Raw genomic sequence first — 21,898 nt, 5'->3', positions numbered from 1 at the left:
TAGCAATATCGCCTATTCCTGGAGACAACATGGCAGAAGCCTAGACGTGTGGATTCATACTTAGGCAAGATACGACTGACAGTTGCTCCTGGCAGAGTGATTCCCAGTGATTTTGTGTACCTGTGGATACAATGGAGCAGGGTGCTGCACATGATGAGGTTTAGGGTTTCCCTGTTGGTAGTGAAAATAAGTTAATAGTATCCCATGGCCAGTGCAAGGCAGCCGTTGTTCAATAAGCCTTCTATCCAGTGCCTGCGAAAATTCCAGGAAAGGAAGAGATGCTGCTTTGCTGGGAGCCGTAGATTTGCTATCTCTTTCCTCAGTGGGAGGCAGCCACTGCTGAGTGAGTGCCAGCTGGCATTCTGACTGCAGCTCTTTGCCTAAAACAGTGGTAATACGGTCGCGTTCAATGATAGAAAATGGCTGTATGGCCTGACCTCTCACTCAGAGCACTGAGAGAAGGTGCACATGTTCATCACAAAGAATAAATAGTTCTCTTATTCGTTCTAACGTTCTGCACGTTTTGCTCAGCATCTGAACATTCTTTCAGAATACCAGCCTGTAATAAAAATGCCCCAATTAAAATTTAACACTTCAGAATACAGGAAAATTAATGGTTTCTTTCCTCCCTCCCCCTAGGTGCTCATTAACAATATTTTGCTATACCTGACATTCTTCTTCTTGTAGGCCTTTTCCAAGAACAATTCTGTAGCTGCCCATCTGTTTTATTTTGTTGATTCACAGCTAATGTATGCCATGATCAACTAAAAAGACAGGAGGGGAAGAAGATCACTTGTTTTTGTTTCATTGCCCTTGCTGCTGCAATGGGGGTCAGAGAGTCTCTTTATGAAAGAGCCACAGAGCACACTTTTATCTAGAAGATTTCTAGACTTTAGGATAGGGTAGGGAGAGAAAGGGGGGCAATCTTTACAGAAACCACATTGTAAGCAGAGATTGGTAGCATCTTTAGAAAAACAAATGCTGAACAGAGTTCTCAGAGGTGATAAAGACTTTCCTTAGGGAGCAGGTAAAAACAGTTGCAACCCAGTATATTGCTTCAACTTGCTGAGAACAAGATTCAAAGGAAATGATGTATTGTGTAAAGAGACAGTGGGAAAGAGGACATGCTTATGAATGCTTGTTTTGTCTCATCTAGCTGTTGTAGTTTTCAGTATTTACCAACTTACCTTATCCTGGCTATAGAAAAAAACTACTTCAAAAGTCTTTTGATGATGACCACTCTAAGAGGTGCAAACTGGTCCCTGCTGAATTCTGAGTCCCATGCCAAGTATCCATTCCTTTAACTCAAAAATTTTAATCCCTTTTATTGTTCGATGACTTAAAGATACCTGTTTAGACTAGAGGAGGAGAAATGAGTTGCCTGCCGCACGGACGTTATTGTAGGGCCTTGGTACATGTATGCAGTTTGGGCTGAAGTCTTTCTGTAGCTGATAACTTTCCTGTGATCAAGATGTTTTTACTGTAAAGCCTCTCCATACCTGGGGTCTGTGAGTATGTGGAATATGTTTGTGGGCAATCTGCTTTCTAAAGAAAGATGGTATTTTACCTTTACAAAGACATTCACACAGCACCTCTAATGATATTTGTTGGCATACTCATGGCAGCATTCCTGTCGTCTAATTCCTTATTGCTTTAATAATTCTGTCTTCAGATTCACACTTCTCTAATTAATGGACGGCCTAGTGCTGATGATCCTTCACGCGTATTACTAGAATTCACCTCTGCTCGCTTTATTCGCCTGAGATTTCAGAGGATACGGACACTAAATGCTGATTTAATGATGTTCGCACACAAAGATCCAAATGAAATTGATCCCATTGTTACCAGGAGGGTAAGTTCTGGCAAGATAGTAGAAATGCATGTATAGAAGTTCTCTTACACTTGTGAATGCTGTACCTGCCTTTGTTTGCCATAGGAAATTTTGGGAGATGGTGAGTACCTGTTATTATCTGTCAAAATTCTAGTGTTAGAGGATTCCCTCTTCACAGTATTTTGTTATCTTCTCTATAGCAGAAGTAACAATTTTATCTTTTCTGCTTAATAGTGTTATTAACATACATAACATGCTTAATAACATAAGCACACAGCTCCTTTGGCTGTAAGCATTTGGATGCAGCTAATTGTCAAGTGGTTGCTCTTAGATAGTGTCCTCTTTCCTCTTCTGCTGTTCAACTGTTTGCTACCTTTACCATTCCTTGAACACTTTGAGTACAATTTCTACTAGTGGTACTATAACTAGTAGTAGTGCCTGAATGCAACACTTTTAGCATTATTATGACCGTTGCTAACAATAAAAATTTTGCATTGTGCTTTAGCTTAAAAGAAGGGATGCAGCACTCAAACTCACACCATACCCCTGTCTTCACCACTGTACCTTGTGTGTGCACGCCCCGATCTCTTCTTTCCGCAGTCTGTACTTTCTATGCCACATCTCCCTGTTTTCCCGCTGCTCAAATGTTGTGTGTTATTCTATTTTTCCTCTGATTTTTCTACTAAGCATTCTTAAAAGCTGTTTTGGGGGATGTAAAGCTTTCCACATTTTCTCCTCACTTCCTCTTTCTGTTGATCATCTTATTTTTCATCTTTTTTAATTTTATTTTTTTAGGGTACCACTATAATAAGTCCCGTTATGAAAGGGCAGTATGGTTATTCTTGGCTTTAATTAATACCATTTATCAATGGTGGGTAACTGCAAAGAAAATTTGTTTCTTCTGTTCCACATTTCTAGTTTCAGTTTCTTCCTCCAAATACATAAAGTGCTGGCTATTTCTGAGAGGTTGGAATGTGCCATTCTGTTTTGTATTACAAACCCAGAAACCTTCCAGTTGAGTGCAGTTATTGCAGCCTCACTAATCTTGGAAACTGGGTGCAAAGTTAATAATCTAATTCTAAGTGATCAGAAACACGAAACTGAATCTAGATAAGAACCCAATTCACACTTGAAAAATCACTGTAGACTCATGAAAACCTAGTGCAGGACAATCCACAGATTTCTCAAAACAACAAAGAACAATAACTTTTGTGTGGTATCTCTCCATGAGGCTGTCCTCAAAGGAACAAGGAGCAACTGAAACTTGCCATCCTTGTCTGGCTTTCCCTATAGAAGACATCAGACAAGCCACCATTCCACAAAGCAGGAAACAAAGGGTAGCCATAAGTGATACATTTCCTCTGTGGTAGAAGGTTAACTGTGAATTATAGAAGGTTAACTGTGAATTATATGAGTTCCCATTTTGTTTCATATTTATTAATGATCTGAAAAAGAGGTTGAACGCAGAAACAGCAAAATTTGCAAATGGCATATGTTTGTTTCGATTAGCTAGTTGTTAGGATGTTACAGGACTCTCACCAAAACAGATGAAAATGGAGAAGATGGCATGTGAGATTCATTTTCACAGATGTCATAATACATGAGTATAAATATCTTTCCATCATTCTTTCTGGTTAGGGCTATTAATCCCCACCAAAGAAAAAACAGAAATGGTCAAATGGCAGAGCAACATGTCAAAAGTTATTTATATCTCAATAATGAAGACTATTCCATAGTCATTCAGAAGATCAATAGTGAAAACCAGTTCTTCTTTCCACAGTCCAGTGAATGCCCAAGTAAGAACCAACTAAGGTGAACAAAGGTGTTTCTTTCCTAGTTTTTGTTCTAGCCTCTCTTCTGCCCATCATCATGACTTTTCCTTTTTGTGTTTTCTGAAGGGAATAAATTCTATAGCAGATGACTTTTCATTATCCAGTGTGCATATAGCCTTTTCCTATGCTCGTGTTTGGTGCGTGCTGTATGTAAATTGACATGGCTCTTGTGACTTCAAACAAATGGAACTGTGCCAATTTATACCCTTTCTTTCACTAAGCCTGAATCTGTTGATCAAGACACAGCTTGGATTACACTGTCTGCTATATTTGTAATAGATCAAAAAAGAAATAAACCAAGACCTGACTGTTTTGTCACTAGAAATGAATTTTGTAGTTTGGCACCTGCATTTTACAATCCACTTAGCAATTCAATTTCTGTTTTGTCTTACAGTATTACTATTCTATAAAAGATATCTCTGTTGGAGGCATGTGTATATGTTCAGGCCATGCGAAGGCTTGTCCACTGGATCCAGCAACCAATGTATGTATTTTTCTTTTTTTTTTTTTTTTTTTTTTTTAATGTGCCTTATTCATAGAGTGGAACATGAAAAAATAATCTTGATCTTCCTCAGAGTTCCGTGAATTTATGTCTCTTCTTCACCTAGAAGAACAGTCAGAAGCAGTGCCAGGATAAAATAGTGCTGGCAACCAGAATAATAAACATTTATACAATGTCAGTGGAGACTTTCGCTGAAATGAAAGAACAGGTTTCAGATAATTCAGTCCATATTGAAAGCTTCCTAGGAACAACAGAAATTTGGGTTATGTTATGTAGCTGTAGAGATGAGCACTAGCAGTCAGTCTTTCTTTTCCTTGTTGATATTAATCAAGGTGTTTCCTAAATGACTGTCAAGTATTTAATCGATACTTGCAAACAAATGATGGCTCTAGAATGGTGCATTTACTATGTGGGAAATATTAATTGAATGATCAGTCAAGCCAGTTTAGAAGATCGTGACCTGTTTATAGTTTCTTCCAACTTGTAGCTTTCTTTTTGCACCATTAATAAACACATAACCAACATAATTGAAATAGAGAAATATAGTTTGTTACTGATGGTCCAAATATATGCACATCACTAATACAGAATTTCCAATCTACTAGTATTACTAATGTGCCACAATGTGGGATCTCTTCATATACTATTCACTTAAGTAGGAGCTTTGTAGGATTTAACAGAAAATCTTGTTTGTATATGACATTCAGGCATTGTGTAGGAACTGATTAAAAAAAAACAAACTGGAAGAAATCTTGCAGAGAATGCATTTACAGTTCTAAGCAGTTTCCATGGATCCTTGTAAAAATTTTACAAACTCCTGGGTTTAATCCTTCTAAGCCTTTTCTGTGATGATGTGTATAGCACATGTTGAACTATTGTTTCAGATGGCCTTAGTTATCAAACTGCAGCATTGTGTCGGTGCCATCTGTTAGAATTGGGCCTACCGCAGAAAATAAGTGCTGTTATTGCAATTAATACATACTTCAGATAGTTTGGCTACTAGATAAAATGAAGGCATTTTGACAAGTGTGGTGTCTTGTTCTGCAGGATGACAAACATGTATTTGTTGTCTGACCAGTTTAAAAAAGTAGCGTAAGTAGAACAACTCAAGCCATAAGAGATTTGGAGTATTTGGTTTAGCTCTCCAGGGATACTCTTTAGACTGAGCCATACCAAAATAGGTGGGCTTTGGCTTATAACCATCATGACTGTGGTTGTTACCACAATGAATCTTTCCCCTAGTATTACAAAGAATAAACTTGCTTGAATTTACTGCCTTGCTTTTCTGAAGCATTCCTTAACTTAACCTTGTTTTGCAAGATTTATGCTTTGTCCTGTGAGCCATAGAATTTCTCAAGGTTAGCTTGCTGCTTTGACCTTGAGCAGCTTCACAAGGACCACAGAGAATCCCCTCCACTGAATAACTAGTGGGAAGGCAATTTTTGCTCCTCATTTCTCCAAAGTACCATTTCTTTTCTCTTTTCCAAGCTGATTCTGGGGCTCAGAGAGTTTGGGTGTTCCCTACAGCAATATTTTCGTGCTGAGTCTAAGGTGATCTGCTGACGAACTGAACAGTGACTGAAAGGCTGGTCCTGCTCTCATCTATCATTAGTTTAAAAACTCCTGCTATCCCTCACATAGAATTAGTTACGCAATTAGAAGGTTACATGATGAGTGACTCTTCCAGTAAAAAAATAATGCTAAAGTTAAAAGAAAGCCAGTTTTTATTGGATCTCCCAACAGAACTGATTTCACTCTGCAGCTGCAGGATTGCTGCATCTAAGGGAGGGGTGGAGAATGACTTACTCCTTCTAGTGTAAGCTAGCTATCAGATCAGTTTTCCTGTAATGTGAAGCTGTATCTGAGGGCTAGCAGCACTTTGGGTTATTTGCTATATTGGACAACTTTCATTCTCCCATCCTCCTTTCTTCAGCCAGTTGGAATCAGATTCTCCTACATTCTTAGATTCTCCTTAGATCTCCGGCCAACTATGTTACTTTGCATTGTGGCTGTTTTCTTAAAATAGAGCTACAGAAGTTAAACACACTCTTTTGTCTCTCACTTGGTGAATGCAGGATACATAAATGAATAAAAATGAATAAACAGAGGAATTACAGAGTACAGCCATTCTTAATGTTAATGTTTTCATAATTTGAACTGGAATGTCAATTATGTACAGGGACAGATTCTTCCAATACTCACAGTGTGTAAATATTTGTTTTTCTTTTAAATTAGAAATCCATCTGCCAGTGTGAGCACAACACATGCGGAGAGACATGTGATCGGTGTTGTCCTGGTTTCAACCAAAAGCCTTGGCATGCTGGCACTTTCCTGGTTAAGCATGAATGTGAACGTAAGTTGAAAGTGGTACAGAAGAGAAAGTTTATTGCAACTGCTGGTGAAAACTGAAATCAGGTCTTACATGATTTTACAATTAATTTTATTTCTAACCACATTTGTTTATGAATCAGTTGTTATTCACTTATTTAGACTGGCTCAAAAGAGTTAACAGAAAAATTACGTGTAGAATAGTGGTTTTATTGAACTTAGAATATTTCAGTGTAATGTGCTGATATTGGTGGACTACTGTATAAAAAATCATTTCGACTTGTTTAATTTGTGTAATTATCATGGTTTTGTTTAGGTAAAATAACAGGACAGTATCCTGATAAGTAAGAAATCTTTTTTACAGATTTTTCATCATATTACACTTTAATGGCATGATTTTTGTATAAATGCCACTTTTATATATTATACTGTTCAGCTTTGCTGAAACAAAATATTTTTACATGATCAAAATGCAATTTGAGTTTCTGTTTTTTTTAATGGAAAAAAACAATGTGTCTAGTTTTCCAACATGGAATGAAAACATACCTTGAAATATCATCTTCCCACAGGGTGAGAATTTCATTTTCGGATTTACTGTAGTAAGGATAGTTCTAATTGAACTTTAACATCTTACTTCCAAAGGTCACATATCACTTATATTTCTGAACATAATAAAATCTAGTGCTCCATTTCATGTAAATGTTTATTCAATTGTAGGATTGCAGCTATAGTTTTACAATGAGTGGTTAAAAATAAATAAAAAGAAACAGATATCCCCATATTAAAAGTAGTAATTGCTGATTTGTGTCCTGTAAGACACAGAGGTCTTTGTTTCAGTAGGGACTGTGTCTGTACTGGGAATGCATTCTGGAGTGAAATCAGGGTACATTTATTTTCATGCTTAATTTTTAAGAGACACTTCTTATGCCCATTAACCCTCAGTGAATTGTTGTACTTTCATGGTGGAAACAGTTCCCTGGGATCTGGTTCAGATGTGAGGAGAATGACTTCCTACAATGTTGACGAGCTTTGAATTTCTCTTTATGTGGAAAGGAATGTTTTAATACCACAGGGGAAGGGAGAGAGCGAGCTACCTCATTTTCACAGCAACAGATTAGTAATTAGCTCTCCTGCGTGTGGACCTGAAGCCTAAGAGTTCAAATCTGAACATCTAAAGAAGCCTTAAGATTTGGAATCTTTTTGTTCTGTCCCAGTTCTCATATGTATATGTGCAAATCAAGTGTTTTTAGGATGTCTTTCAGCTTTCACGGAAATTATTTTAATTTACTCATACCATTCTGCTGCTTTCCGTATAATTCCTCTAGTATTTTAAATTAGCTGACTCTTTCATGAACCATATGTGTGTGCAACCACCAAAAGGTTTCTGGACTATCAATTTAAACAGAAAAAAAACCCTAAAACAAACCAGAAAGAACATAATTAGGCTATATCTGTCAACTACCATACTCCCCCAGACAAACATCGGGAAAAAAATACAATATACAGAATTCCAGGCTGTGTTTGTGATGGGACCGCATTACTTTTCACAGCTGAAGTAGTAAATTAATGCTTGGATGTGCTGTCGGTTACAGTGTACGCAGCACCAATGATGAAATGTTGAATGACTCTTTTTAATACCTTAGTAACAGCGTGGCATCTCCAGCCGGAAAGTGTTCGCTAACACCGTTCCTTCTCTTTTAGCATGCAACTGTCACGGGAAGACTGAGGAGTGTTACTATGATCAGGATGTTGCAGACAGAAATCAGAGTTTGAATGTCCATGGAGAATACATTGGGGGCGGAGTGTGTGTGAATTGTACGAGCTACACCAGTGGCATAAACTGTGAGACCTGCATCGATGGTTACTTCAGACCTAAAGGGGTAAACGCGTATTCTGTTGTCGCTTCACTGTAAAGCTCGGCATTCAAACCATTGCTTCAGCATGGGGAGTTAAGTTATTAAAAAGAGATGACACAGTTTAGACTGCCATTTTATGAAGGTTAACTTCTAATTCTGACAGTGTAGTAGTTGCTTTTCACAGCTGGAAATCTGTAAAGTTAATGGTTACAGAAATATGAAAGTGAATTGTGTTGATATCAAGGAATGCACTTGAGGTCAGGGTCTCCAACTTGTATTTCAATTTAATTTAAAGGAGGATGTGGTCCTGTAAACAGAACTTTTGCCTCAGTAATGAATTTCAAGGTTTGTTATCAAAGATCAAAGAAATATTGCTATATTTGATATTGGAGAAAGAGAGTCTGTAATTTTTTTTTTTTAAATGTAATGTAGAATTAATAACCACTGAAATTCTATAATCTCATGAATGTCTTTCATTTTCAGTGCAGCAGGAATTGTTTTTTGTGTTTCATCATATAAGGCTGTATTTTCATCTAAGTTGAAGTTGTCAGAAGACGAATCTTATATTAGGTTGTATTGCCAACATGGGCTGTGCCTGTGCTTTAGACAGCTACGCTATTAGTGTGTGCTTAAATATTTTGTCTATATAGTTTCAGTTTAGTAAATCATGGCCTCTAGTCTGATTGATTGGTTTTCAATCCTCAAACACAGAAAACATCAGCAAATAACAATAATTACATTCTACCTCATATACTGGTTTTAGCCTTAGAGCTTGAGAAAAGGAGTAGTGCTCTTCAACAGCAGGGCACTTGATTTTTTCCTCTTAATCAGGTTATCATACAACTAATAGGGATTTTATATATGTGTGTGTGTATGGTGTATCTATAGTATATGTATATACCTAGTTCATGGAGAACTTCTACTTTATATTCCCAGTGTGATATTAGACTAAGATTTAAGTTTGGTTGAGGTAACCTTTTCAAGAACAAAAAGAAATTGTTCCATTGTCTAATGTTCACTTTTCTTCACTTACCCTTTTTGTTCAATTACTGACTAAATAATTATAGTTAGTTTTTGGAATCATATTGACCAGAATAACTGAACTATTTGTCAGTTTTACTTTAGGTAGTGAATGCTTAAAATCTACTTCATTACATTTATTGATTTTAATTATACAAGGGCCTGTTATTATCTCTACACCTCTTTTTTTAGTTGAAAACATATTTGTATCTAAATCACTTACATGTTTCTAAGTAAAAATCAAAAATGTAATTTCAATGCCTAGACTGCATGGGCTAAGTTTGGCAACCATCTCATTTTTGTTAAACTGCAGGCTACCTACACAGAAGTCGTTCTCTCCTACTTTTTCTTGAAGAAGTAAATAAACCTTTCCTATTATTAAAGGTAAGGTTTTGTTTTGTAATCTCTTTGTTTTTATAGGTATTGCCAGATAGCCCAGATCCATGCCAGCCGTGTTCCTGTGATCCAAATGGGTCTTTACATGATACCTGTGTCAAAGATGAGAAACATGCAGAAGGAGGTAAGATCCTTAAAAGATAGTGATGTTAAAGTTTAAGTTCAGCAATGGTAAAGAAAAGCTGAAACACATTTGTGATATCTCTTAAAATAAAAATAACTTTTTTTTTAAGTTTACTCATGCAAACAATAATCCACCTGCATTCTTATGATACTTTTATTTGGAAACTCAGATTTTATATTCCCAAATTTGCTGAGGCTTCTTTCAGATTCATGCTTGCAAACTTGAGTACATTTGGAAGAGTATTCCCCGTGGAATATATTGGAGAATTTTGGCTTTAAAGAGCTTTCTTCTTTTACAGCAGAGATTAAAACTAGTGCAACCATAATGTTTTAATCTCTTTTCCTCTCTAAGCATATTTCTGTTTGAAACCTAGAAAAAAAATCTGTTTGAAAGGTGTCGTATTGATGTGCCATCTATATTATTAATGTAGGATTGCAAGCTGTTTACCATAGCCCTATAAAAGCTGTCTTCAAATAAATAGAGAATAAACTGCTTCCTTGTGCTTTGGAAACAATGGATTGCCATATTTTTCTGGTTCTTTTGTTGACAAACTTCTGAAAATACTGTTGGAAGGTAACAACAAAACTCAAGGTCAGTTCTTAAGAGATGATTTAATTGGGCTAATTACAATCAATTGACAAGAGATACTGTAGCAATCTTTTTTGAAATAGAGATCAATGGAACATAAAAGCAGCATAGGAGAGATGCATATACAGGGCCTAGAGCTGTAAAATCTACTGTAACAGCCATGTACTGATTAGTGTCACAGTGGTATATAGGGTGGGAGTATTGACCTTGGCCAGCTGCAACTGCCTACCCAGCCACTCTCTCACTGCCCTTCTCAGCAGGACAGGGAGAAAATAAGATGAAGCAGCTCACGGGTCGAGGTAAAGACCAGGAGATTGCTTACCAATTACTGTCATGGGCAAAACAGACTTGACTTGGGGAAAATTATCCTTCCACCTGAGAGACAAGATGCCATCCAGAGGGACCTGGACAAGCTGGAGAAATGGGCCTGTGTGAACCTCATGAGGTTTAACAAGGCCAAGTGCAAGGTCCTGCACCTGGGTCGGGGCAATCCCTGGTATCAATACAGGCTGGGGGATGAAGGGATTGAGAGCAGCCCTGCCGAGAAGGACTTGGGGGTACTGATAGACAAAAAGCTGGACATGAGCCAGCAATGTGCTCTCGCAGCCCAGAAAGCCAACCGTATCCTGGGCTGCATCCAAAGAAGTGTGGCCAGCAGGTCGAGGGAGGTGATTCTGCCCTTCTGCTCTGCTCTGGTCAGACCTCACCTGGAGTACTGTGTCCAGCTGTGGGGTCCTCAGCACAGGAAAGACATGGACCTGTTGGAGAGGGTCCAGAGGAGGGCCACAAAAATGATCAGAGGGCTGGAACACGTCTGCTATGAGGAAAGGCTGAAAGAGCTGGGGTTGTTCAGCCTGGAGAAGAGAAGGCTGCGGGGAGACCTTATTGCATCCTTTCAGTTCTTAAAGGGGTCTTATAAGAAAGATGGGGACAGACTTTTTAGCAGGGCCAATAGCGATAGGACAAGGGGTAATGGTTTCAAACTAAAAGAGGGTAGATTCGGACTAGATATAAGGAAGAAATTTTTTACAATGAGGGTGATGAAACACTGGAACAGGTTGCCCAGAGAGGTGGCAGATGCCCCATCCTTGGAAACATTCAAGGCCAGGCTGGATGGGGCTCTGAACAACCTGATCTGGTTGTGGATGTCCCTGCCAACTGCAGGGGGGATGGACTAGATGGCCTTTAAAGGTCCCTTCCATCCCAAAGCGTTCTATGATGCTATGATTCTAAAGAAAATTAATTTAACTTATTGCCAATTTAAATAGATTCAGATAGTGATAAACAAAGACAAAAATTTAAAAAATGCCTTCCCTCCCACCTCCTTTTTTTTTTTTTTTCCCGAGCTCAATCTCACTCCTTCATTCCCAACTCCTCTATTTCCTCCCCCGCTACCACAAGCGGTGCACAGGGGGATGGGGAATGGGGGTTGTGGTCATAACGGTTCCTCTCTGAGGCTCCTTTCTCCTCACACTTTACCCTGGCTCCAGCGTGGGTCCTTCCCACTAGCTGCTATCCTTTAGGAAAAAAATCTGCTCGACCATGGGTGTTCTTTCAGGAAATATCCACCTGTTCCTTCATGTGGTCCTCCATGGTGTGCAATGTGGGTATCTGCTCCACCATGGTCTCCTCCAGGGACTGGAGGGGAATCTCTGCTCAGGCGCACTTCCTCCCCCTCCTTCTCCTCTGACCTTCTCTGACCCATCCGGGGCCTCTGAGGGGCTCAGCTGTGCCCTGCAGTGGGTCCCCTGGAGCCGTCTGGACTGGCACCGGGCAGCCCCAGCCCCTCCTCACAGAGACCACCCTGCAGCCCCCACCGCTGGCAGCGCCTGGGCATGGAAACCCGGTACAATACATCACATGGATTGATTGGAGAGGCAGTAGAAGCAGAAGAGAAGATGAATCCCAAAGCTGGAAAAAACACAGCAAGACTGCAGTGCCTGTACCAAACCTGTGGGTGAGAGTGTACAGATGACATACATACTTAATAATTAACAAAGGATACTATTAAACAGGACAACTTTTATTCAAACATTTGCTGCTACTGACATTCAGTGCTTTTGTAAAATACTGAGGCTATGATTTTGAGATGGGAGAATGATTAATTCAAAGAAATGCAATGTCGCACTTGCGTGTTAAGCAGCTGCTTGGTCTCTCGGTTCCTATCTGTTACTGCTGCGGTCTTTTCACACCTTCCATGCTGGCCACTGGTGCGGGTCATTCTCCAGGGGCCTGGCAGCTGAAAGGCAGTTAATAGGCTGTCAGCTCTTCTCTCATGGGACATGGGAAGCAAAGAGATAAAGACGTTTTTCCATCTTGTTTGGCTGTCAGTAATAGTGTCATTAGGAGCTCTCATAATGTCTTATTCTTGCCTCTGAGCATTCAACGGATCTAAACCATCTCATAGTTGCTTTCTAAATCTGCTTACACTTTCTGAATCTGACTGGGTGGTACTGTGCTTTAACACCTTGCTTCCTGTATCTCCTTCTCCCTTTTTAATCCTCTGATCTTCTTTCTGGTAAATTCTTCTCTTGCCTCTTTTCTGGACCTCTCTAGGAAGAGAATAAAGCTCCTGTTTGGACTCCTCCTTTCGTTTCCTGCTTTTTCTCTACTGTCTCCATCCATCTAATCTGAAGATCATTAACTAATTGATAATAAATCAAGAAATGTGTCATGCCACCATCTTGAAGATAACACATTCAAAATTGGATTATCTCTCTCTGTTTTGCCTCCTTTTACTTTTATTGGCAAGTGGCCAGCCCTGCTCATCTAGACCCAGGCATTCAAACAAGTTTCGTATCTCAGCAGTTCCTTCAGTCCTGAGCAGCAGAGAGCTCCTTTTTTCTCTTCAAAAAATTAAAACTCTCATCATTTTCTGTGTTGATGGTAACCAGCTTCTCCTCATCTTCTTGAAACTTAACTCATTCAGCTGCAATTGGTTAGAGGCCTGTTGCTTTTGAGCACATTGGAATATTCTTAATCTCTGTTCAATCTGCTCTTCATAACACATGAAGTAATTTTCTTCCTTTATTGCTTTTTAAACCCATTGATGTCTCCTCTTTCCAACTTATTTACTGTAGAGGTTATTCTGTGTGTTTAAACTACTTCTCATATATGACAAGCGCAACAATTGTTATTCAGGTAACAGCCACCATATATGGAATTCCCTCCTCAAAGTTGTCCATCCATTTGTTCCTGAAACCAGTTGTCTGTGTCCTGCCCACTCCTGGAAGTCCAGTGAGAACTGGACAGTTTGCACTGTCTAGACAGTGGCCAGGGGACTGTTCTGATATTTATCTTATTTTGTTTACCTAGTTTAAGACCACAAGAACAAAAATAAGTCAGCTCTACACATAACTGGACTTTGTAGCCATTCTGCCTGCAATGGTCCTGTTCTTTGCTCCTTGTTCTTACTGTTTATTTGCTTTTCTTTACTTCTTGTTGTACTAAATAATGTTCCAACACATTAGGAAAACTGTTTACTTCTTGCATGTTGTGTTTGATTATAGCGTTTGGACCAGCAGGCCAGATTTGTGACTGTAACATCTTATTCAACAGAAAAGACACAATGCTAGTTGAAAGAAAAAGCCTTTTTAATATTTCTTTTAAGGAAAGATTTTTGTGGTAATGGAAGAGGTTGTGTTAGAATCAAGAGCAGGTCAGGATATAATTTTTAGCATAAAACTATCCTGAAAGCAGATGACTTTTTATCTTTTTTTTCCCCTCAAATTTATATTCAATACCCTGATAAAATTCTTTTTACTGTACACTGCTCACCCTGGGCAGCAGTTGGGTTTGAAACACTGGGGAACCTTCATAAAGGAAAGGCTGGAAAGCATGATCTGTCTGAAGGGATCTATCTATTCACCTGTGAAACAGAATGAATACACAGTGGGTAGGTTGAAATACATCCCAGAGTTTGCTGGCTGGTTGTTGAAGGTTAAATTGTTTGCTTGGTGTAAGATGGGAATATGCTTCTTAAATGTGTGGTAAGCAAATGAGTTGGGAAGATTAAAAACATTAAGCTAAAATGGAAATATGATAATAAGGAAAATCACTGGGGATATAAAGTCACCGTGAACAGTTCTCAAGGAAAATAGAGCTGGAGGCTGTACATTCTCTGTGTGCTTGAACACTGTAGGTAAGCAACAATTAAAATGGAAAATTGTAGCAAATACCATAATAACTGGTACATTGATGAAGTGCAACAAGAGGATTTAAATGACTGCATCCTGTAGTCATCATCAGGTTTCAGTAGATAAGGGAAGGGCATGGAGGAGTTGCTTTAAAATTGACCAGGCATTGTTTCAGGAGAAAAAGAAGTATTTTTATATATTAAGCATATATAATTTCCATTTTGATCAGCCTAGTATAACTTTGTCCTCAGATGTCTCACTTGGTGTTCTGAAATGAAATATTATTATTCTAGCTTGTATAGTATATTTTTGGTTTTGAATCTTCAAGAATGCTTCTCAAATATTCTTTCATGGCAATGTTATGTGACATGTTCATGAGCAATATGGAAAAGATAGACCCAGAAATTTATAATAAATTATAGTATGTTTGCAAACTGTGGCATTGATAAAATAAACTGATGAAAATGTCTAGGTTTTCTAACTGAAAGGCGATAATTTTAAAACTGAACTTGTGCACCTATGTCCAATCCATCCTAATAACAGGTAAACCTGACGATCACTGATATTATGATCACTTGCAATTGTCCATACATAAGCAAAGGTGGAACCTATGCATTCAGAACTGCACTGTACTCCAGTAATTAGGCTTTCTTAGTGAATCAGTACTCTTGTTTCAAGCTGTAGTGGCTAGATTTTAACGAATAGCCATTTTACTTGGCTTTTAAGCACCTACAAGAGGTGTGAGGTTTGGAAACTGGCAGAGTTTTGTGAGTCTCCGCTGCATGCTATCATGCAGCAAAGTTTTTTCCCTATTGCCTCTTTATGTACAACATAATCCCAATGACAAATGTTTAGTTTTGCTAAAAAACTTTCTTTCTCAGACATTGTAGGATAAATAAGGTCCAGACATCTCCATCTTTATTCAGGCTTCATAGTACCTTGCTCAGCAAGCAGTCCCACTGACTTCCATGACATCGTTTTTGGAATTTATATACTGTTGAACAGGAGTGAAAATGCCAGAGGCCAGTCCTGGGATTGCAGATTTTTTCAAGGGTCTGGTGCATGCTTTTGCATGCGTTTATTTTTGTGCAATTTTGAAAGACTGGTAGGCTGGGAGACAACTGGCTGATAAAGCTCATAGTTTGAGATGACTCATCCTCGAGGATGAGTTTTCAAAGCCTCTGTACACTCTAAGATAGGACAGAAACTGATAATATTCAGGTAGAAAACAGGGAATAACAGCTTCAACAAATAAAGCCCCACTCAAACAAGGCCTATGAAGTAACAGACCAAAAGCAAAAGAAGATGTGCTTCTGCTGAAATGTTAGTTCATTACAGCAACGAAAGACAGACCTGAAACATCTGCACTAAATTGAAATGTAATTAGGCTGTTGACATAATATGCACTACATATGCACTACAGAAGCCTGGTCAAAGATAACCAGTGGGACGCTGACAGGAATTTACATACTGTGTAATACAACGAGAGCCTAGAGCTTGTAAGTGCTGTAAATGAAAGAAGGCATTGAGCCAAATAAAATATATAGACTAACCGTATCAACAAGCGTAATAACCAGAAGAATATATGGTAGTTAGTAGTCTCTATGCCTTCTCTCTCTGTTGTGGAGTGTGAGATCTCTTGACAGATGGTAGGCTGAAGGTTATCCACTACTGTGTGTAATGCATAAGAAGGGGGATTGCCAGGCTGGTGACAGTGGAGTTTCCAATCCTGGTCTCTCTTCCTTAACTGCAGAGAAAGGAAAGAGCAGGAGAAGGGAAGGTTCTTGATGGGGAGCTAAAAAAATGGCCTGACTGGGTGGTGGAGGAGAGACTATAGATTTAAATGAGTATTTGGGAGTTGTTCCATACTGAGACATCTAATTGAATTTGAGTTTGCTGAGACTTAGCTGGTGAGACCTAAGAATGAGTTCTTGAAACTTTCAAATAAGACACTTCTAAAGCGTTAGACTTGCCTGTGTCTTTTACTGCTGAACCCTGGTGTATAGCAGGGTATTTTCATCTGGAAGGAACAGAAGTTTCTCTTGTAAGACAAGATTGTCTGGCTAGGATGCATTGACCCAGATACAAAAGAGCCTGAGGCCTGCTGTGCTGTAGGGCCTCGCCGGTGTCTAGTTGAGAGGAGGGTAACTCAGAAATTTGAGAATCAGCTGGGCCACAGGCATCAAAACCCATGGAGTACATGGTTTTGTGATAGTAAGGAACACAGAAATTTTTATGCACTGAAATTCTATCTATAATTAGGACAGATCAAGAAGGTAACAGTCAACATGATGTGCTACAGGAGATGAAAGAGGCTGCAAGGTTAGAGAAGTCAGATTGAATTTCATCTCTGTATAGATTAACAGGTAATATCATTTAAAACTCCTGTAGGTGACTGCTTCTTCAAACAGCTAGTTAGAGAAACCATAAAAAGAGAAGTACCTCTGGATTTATGCACGAGGAACTGGTTTAAAACTCTCCTCTTGAAGGGCTGTCAAATTCAACATTTTTGAATGAGAAGGCCTCCCTAAAAAACAACTTAAATCAAAACAAGGAAACCTTTAAATAGAAAATCAAAATGAACGATCCAAGATTGCTAATGGCAAGCACAGGGTTTATAAACTGCATATTAGATATTCAGAGAAGATGCATTCCTCTGTTCAAAATGATTCAAGCAATGCAATTAAGCCAAAAAAAAAATCTCTTTAAACAATAAAAAAGAAGCTCCCTGAAAAAGCAGAAGTTGTATCCAGTTGAGGATAATAATAGAAAAGGACATAAATTGAGACAGATTCTGGAAAGTCGTACTTTTAGTAACACATCCACATATTTTAAGGAACAATTTGCTAAATGCGTAAATTTTGCTAAGAAGTACTTCTTCAGATAAATCAGAATCAAAAAGTCTGCTAGAGATTCAAATTCAGTAGGAGTCAAATATGATTAAGGTGTAATCAAGTTATAACAGGAGATCTCAAGAAAAGGACACAGCAGAAAAGCTAGATTAATTCTTTGTATCAGTGAATAGAAAAGCTCAGGGAATTTCCCATTTGGGAGTCTTTGTTCATGGAGACAAGTCAGAAGAACTGTCTCAAACAGCAGTGTCAGGTTTAGAGCAAGCTGATAAATGAAGAATAAAAATTCATCTGTCATATATTGTATCTATCCATGGCTTCTGGATGTAGTTGAAAATGGAGTTGCTTGAAGCATTAAATATAGTTAATAATACTTTTAAAAACTGACATTAATATTACATAAATAGAAGCTGTTTATCCAATTTGTAAAGGAAAAGGAGAGGGTTCCAGGAAACTAAAATCAGAAAGTCTGGTTTCTGTACCAAGGAAATCAGTAGAACTACAATAAATGATTTATACCGTTTCTGAACTGTAGCAAAAATGGGCAAAACTCAAGATCAGGTTTTTTTGTAGAGGACAGTGTGCCTTATGAATCTGTTTGAAGGATTCAATGAACATGTGAACAAAGGCTCATTTGATTAATATTGTATTTTGATTTTCAAAAAGTTTTGACAAGAACCTTCACCAAAGTCCATGAAAGAAAGTGTAATAGAATAAGGACGAAAGGTTCTTTCATGGATTAGTACTTGGTTAAAAGACTAAGTGGACCATTTTCACAGTGATGATCAATACACACTGTTGAAAATATTCATATTTAACCTGGAAAAGCGATGAGTAGGAAGGTGACAAAGTTAGCAAGTACAAAATCTTTCAGCATAGAAAAATGAAAGAGCTGCAAAATGTTCAGAAAGCTCTCAAGATAGTCAGTGGCTGGGTGGTAAAATAACTGATGAATTTCTGTAGCATTTAAAGGAAAAGTAGAACACAGAGAAAAGTAGTTCTACTTGTACATTGATTACAGCAATTTCTGAATTAGGCACTACCAGTTGCGAAACAGCTCTTAGAATTACCTTGGGCTGTACCCTGGGTGTATGAGCTCAGTGCTAGCTCAGCAGTAGTCAAAAAGGTCAACAGAGCCTTAGGAAATATTACTGATGTTTAAAAAACAAAACTGAAAAAATCATCAGACCATTTATAGGTTCACACTATGCACTCCCTTCTCCTTAAATAATTTATTAGAACTGGAAACAGTGCAGAGAAGGACAACAGAGATTTTCTGCCATACAAGGCAGTTTCTGTGTAAAGAGATATTAAACAGGCTTAGGAGTTTTTGGCATATGAAATAAAAATGTCATGTGGGATATGATAGAAGTATATTGAAATCACAGATGACATGGAGAAAGTGAGTAGGGAATGGTTACTTGCTGTTTTCTGAGATCAGAATTAGAGGGCAATAAATAGAGGTTTAATGCACATCAGTGTTTTCTTTCACACTACACACGGCTAAGTGTGGAACTTACTGCTAGGGAGCTTTACGGATTCTAAAAGTAAAAGCATGTTTAAAGGCAATTAGGTGAATTAATGGAAGAGTAGTTTTTCAGGGACTTTTAGATGCAAGGAAGTAGGGATAAGTTTCAGTTTAGAAGATCTCTAATATGTGGATTTCTGGAAGTTCAGAATTCAAATCACTATATACTTGCTCTATTCTTACATGCTTTATTCAAGCCTCTCTCAGACAGGATACTGAGTTAAATGGACGTATGGACTAACCCACAGTAAATGCCCTTATGTTACCCCTACCAAAGGTGTTGCTTTGAGCACTCTAACACATATATCTGATAAAAATAATAATGATAAATCAAATATGTCTCATGTTTTCTTCCTCTTCCCATAGATATGTTGCCTGGTTTCTGTCACTGCAAGACTGGCTATGCAGGAGAGAGCTGCGATAGATGTGCCTTGGGTTATACAGGATATCCTCAGTGCCTGCCCTGCAACTGCTCGGTGAAAGGCAGTGTGAATGTTGACCCTTGCATAGGTCCCTGCATCTGCAAGGTATGGATGTCAAATTCTTCTGAGCCATAGGAAGATAGTAATGATATTGAAAGATGGCAGTTAATGGTCTTCTATCATATAATAGCGTTCCACTGTCCTACCTGGCTGTGTTAGTATCTGTGTTAGTCACTTCTAGAACGCTTGTTCTTGGTCCTGTAAAGTCTTAGATTGTCTTGTGTCATCTCAGTACTCACTGTAATTAACATAGGTGCCTAGGAGCCTGCTGCCAGTCGTACAAGTCCTTGGAAATCTGTGATGAAGAGATACTTAAGAAGCCTGTGAATCATTTGTTTCAAACTTGCATCCTCATCTACTCAGAAACTATATGTTTAAAGTGTCGTGGGCTCTAAAAGTAACCTGTAACATGGCTTCAATAGAGAAAATGAGGTGAACTGGTGATGTATTAAAACAAACAAAAAAATTGCCTTTGGGGAGTTGTCATTAGGGATATAATCCTCTTTTCTTGCTAAGTTCCAAACTGAGAGCGTTCTTTCCTGCCTTGGAATGGTTGTTTAGAAATCTCCAACATATTTAAAAGAAAAAAAATCCATCCTTTCTGTAGGGTGAATTTCTTCATTTCTAGGAAGAAAATTTAAGAATTATTTTCTCTGTGTGCCTTCATGTACCTCCAGGAAATTATACATCAATATTATTGTGAACTAAAAAACTTCTAAAAACACATGCATCCACTTCTTATAAAATACCTAGTTACCAGAAATGCTTTAGAAATGGTGGTGCTCTGTAAGTCGTAGTTTAGTAACTGGCCATGAATAGGCCCGAAGGACAATTTACTGTACTGTGGGTCAATTTTTCTGTGTCATACTTGTGGGAGTTTCCTTGCAGCGTTTAATTAACAGAATTAGTCACAAGTGTGAATTTAAAAATACTTACATTATGTCCTTAAATACGAGAATGTACAAAAAATACTTCCATCTATCAGCTCATGCTGCATACACACATAAAGCTCTGGTGTGACAGCTGAACAGCACTGAAATCTACTCAGAGAATTAACCTTATCCTCACTTTATGTAACAGTCACATGCTCTCCATCAGAAATAAAATCTATCCATATCACGGTCCTAATTCCTTAGCTATTAAGTCTAGAAGATCAGGAGAGGAGGGCTTTTGCTATATTCTGACTTGAAAGGGAGCTTTGATGAAGATGTCATATGCCAAATACAAGATAACCACTCCTGAATGATTCTTATTATTATGACATTATTTGTGTAATGCCAAACTGACCTGTTAGTACAATCAGAGCAAAGTGAAGAAATATGGAATAAAGATAATTGTTCCTATCCCAGATAGTCCACGCTATATACACTTTTTCCTCGCTGCTCATCCTTTGTCCCCTTTCTGCTCCTCTAATCCCTTCTTAAGTGCTTGTGGGAGAAAAATGATACCCTTTGCAGACAGCTGAGGTACATACACATTTATTTTCTCTAGCTATCTTCACATTCAAATCAAAGCAGATTATGGTCAAAGGGACACTGAAATCATCAGATTAGTTATGCTCCATATGAAGAATAAAGTGGGATGTCTGGACAAGTTAATAGCAGATCTTAGGAAAAATGCTTCCCTTCTTTTAATCACATCTTTCAGTTACATATGATGAGCTCTAAATTTACTAAAGATAGTTTTCTTTTAAAGGAAATTGACTGCTGAAAAACATTTCTAACTGTAAGCAGCAAAATGTAGCAAAGCGGGCATTAGATTGTTATCTTTACCACATTAGCCAGAGTAAACTAAAGTATAGAAAGGTGAGGGACAAGTATAAATGCCTGTTTTATCACTAATTATCTCAGAGAGCTTTCTGAAGGTATATGGTTAAAGTCTCGTTTTTGCATAATTTAAAACTGGACTGAATACAGTATTCAGAAATAACTGAGGCTGTAGAAACATTGCTTCATTGGCCGAAGGTTAGGTTAGATCTCCTTTCCAACTTTGAGTTTTATATATCTATTATCCACTGAATTTGCTGCCTACTCAATAGAATTATACAGGTTTTACTCACTGATGACATGCTTGTGACTGCAGAGTAGGACAGCTTTTCATTTAAACACATACTTTTACTTTGCATCTCTTTTTTTTTTTTTTTTTACCCGTCCCACTATGTACACACTAAGCACGTCAGCAAGGTCTGAAACTTTTGGGACCAGCATTCATAATTCTAGTTAGTAGAATTGTGCACAAGAGCATTGGTGTGCCTGTGAGTTCCCAACTGTTACCCATATTATTTTTCATATGAAGCATGAGTAGCTAGGTGATTTCAGCATACCTATGGCAATAATATGCATTGATTAATCCTGAGGTTGCTGGTGAAAATGTAAAAGTAGCATTCTTTAAATTAATGAGATCTTGAAGTTAAAAATAATTGC

At 38.2% G+C, this 21,898-nt stretch overlaps 1 protein-coding gene across 1 annotated transcript in view; it reads left to right on the top strand.

Moving 5' to 3' along the window:
- Window positions 1-21,898, top strand: part of LAMA2 (laminin subunit alpha 2) — a 375,020-nt gene that overhangs the window by 141,883 nt on the left and 211,239 nt on the right. Inside the window, exons 5-10 of the mRNA XM_082305530.1 lie at window positions 1,673-1,852; window positions 4,058-4,147; window positions 6,401-6,518; window positions 8,195-8,373; window positions 9,790-9,889; window positions 19,360-19,520. Of these exons, the coding sequence (XP_082161656.1) occupies window positions 1,673-1,852; window positions 4,058-4,147; window positions 6,401-6,518; window positions 8,195-8,373; window positions 9,790-9,889; window positions 19,360-19,520 (828 nt within the window). The remainder of the gene's footprint in view (window positions 1-1,672; window positions 1,853-4,057; window positions 4,148-6,400; window positions 6,519-8,194; window positions 8,374-9,789; window positions 9,890-19,359; window positions 19,521-21,898) is intronic.

This window comes from Platalea leucorodia, assembly GCF_965183815.1.
Source record: "Platalea leucorodia genome assembly, chromosome: 3".
Classification (NCBI taxonomy): Eukaryota; Metazoa; Chordata; class Aves; order Pelecaniformes; family Threskiornithidae; genus Platalea; species Platalea leucorodia.
The sequence above is the reverse complement of the archived record's forward strand: the minus strand, read 5'-3'. Positions and strand labels throughout refer to the sequence as shown.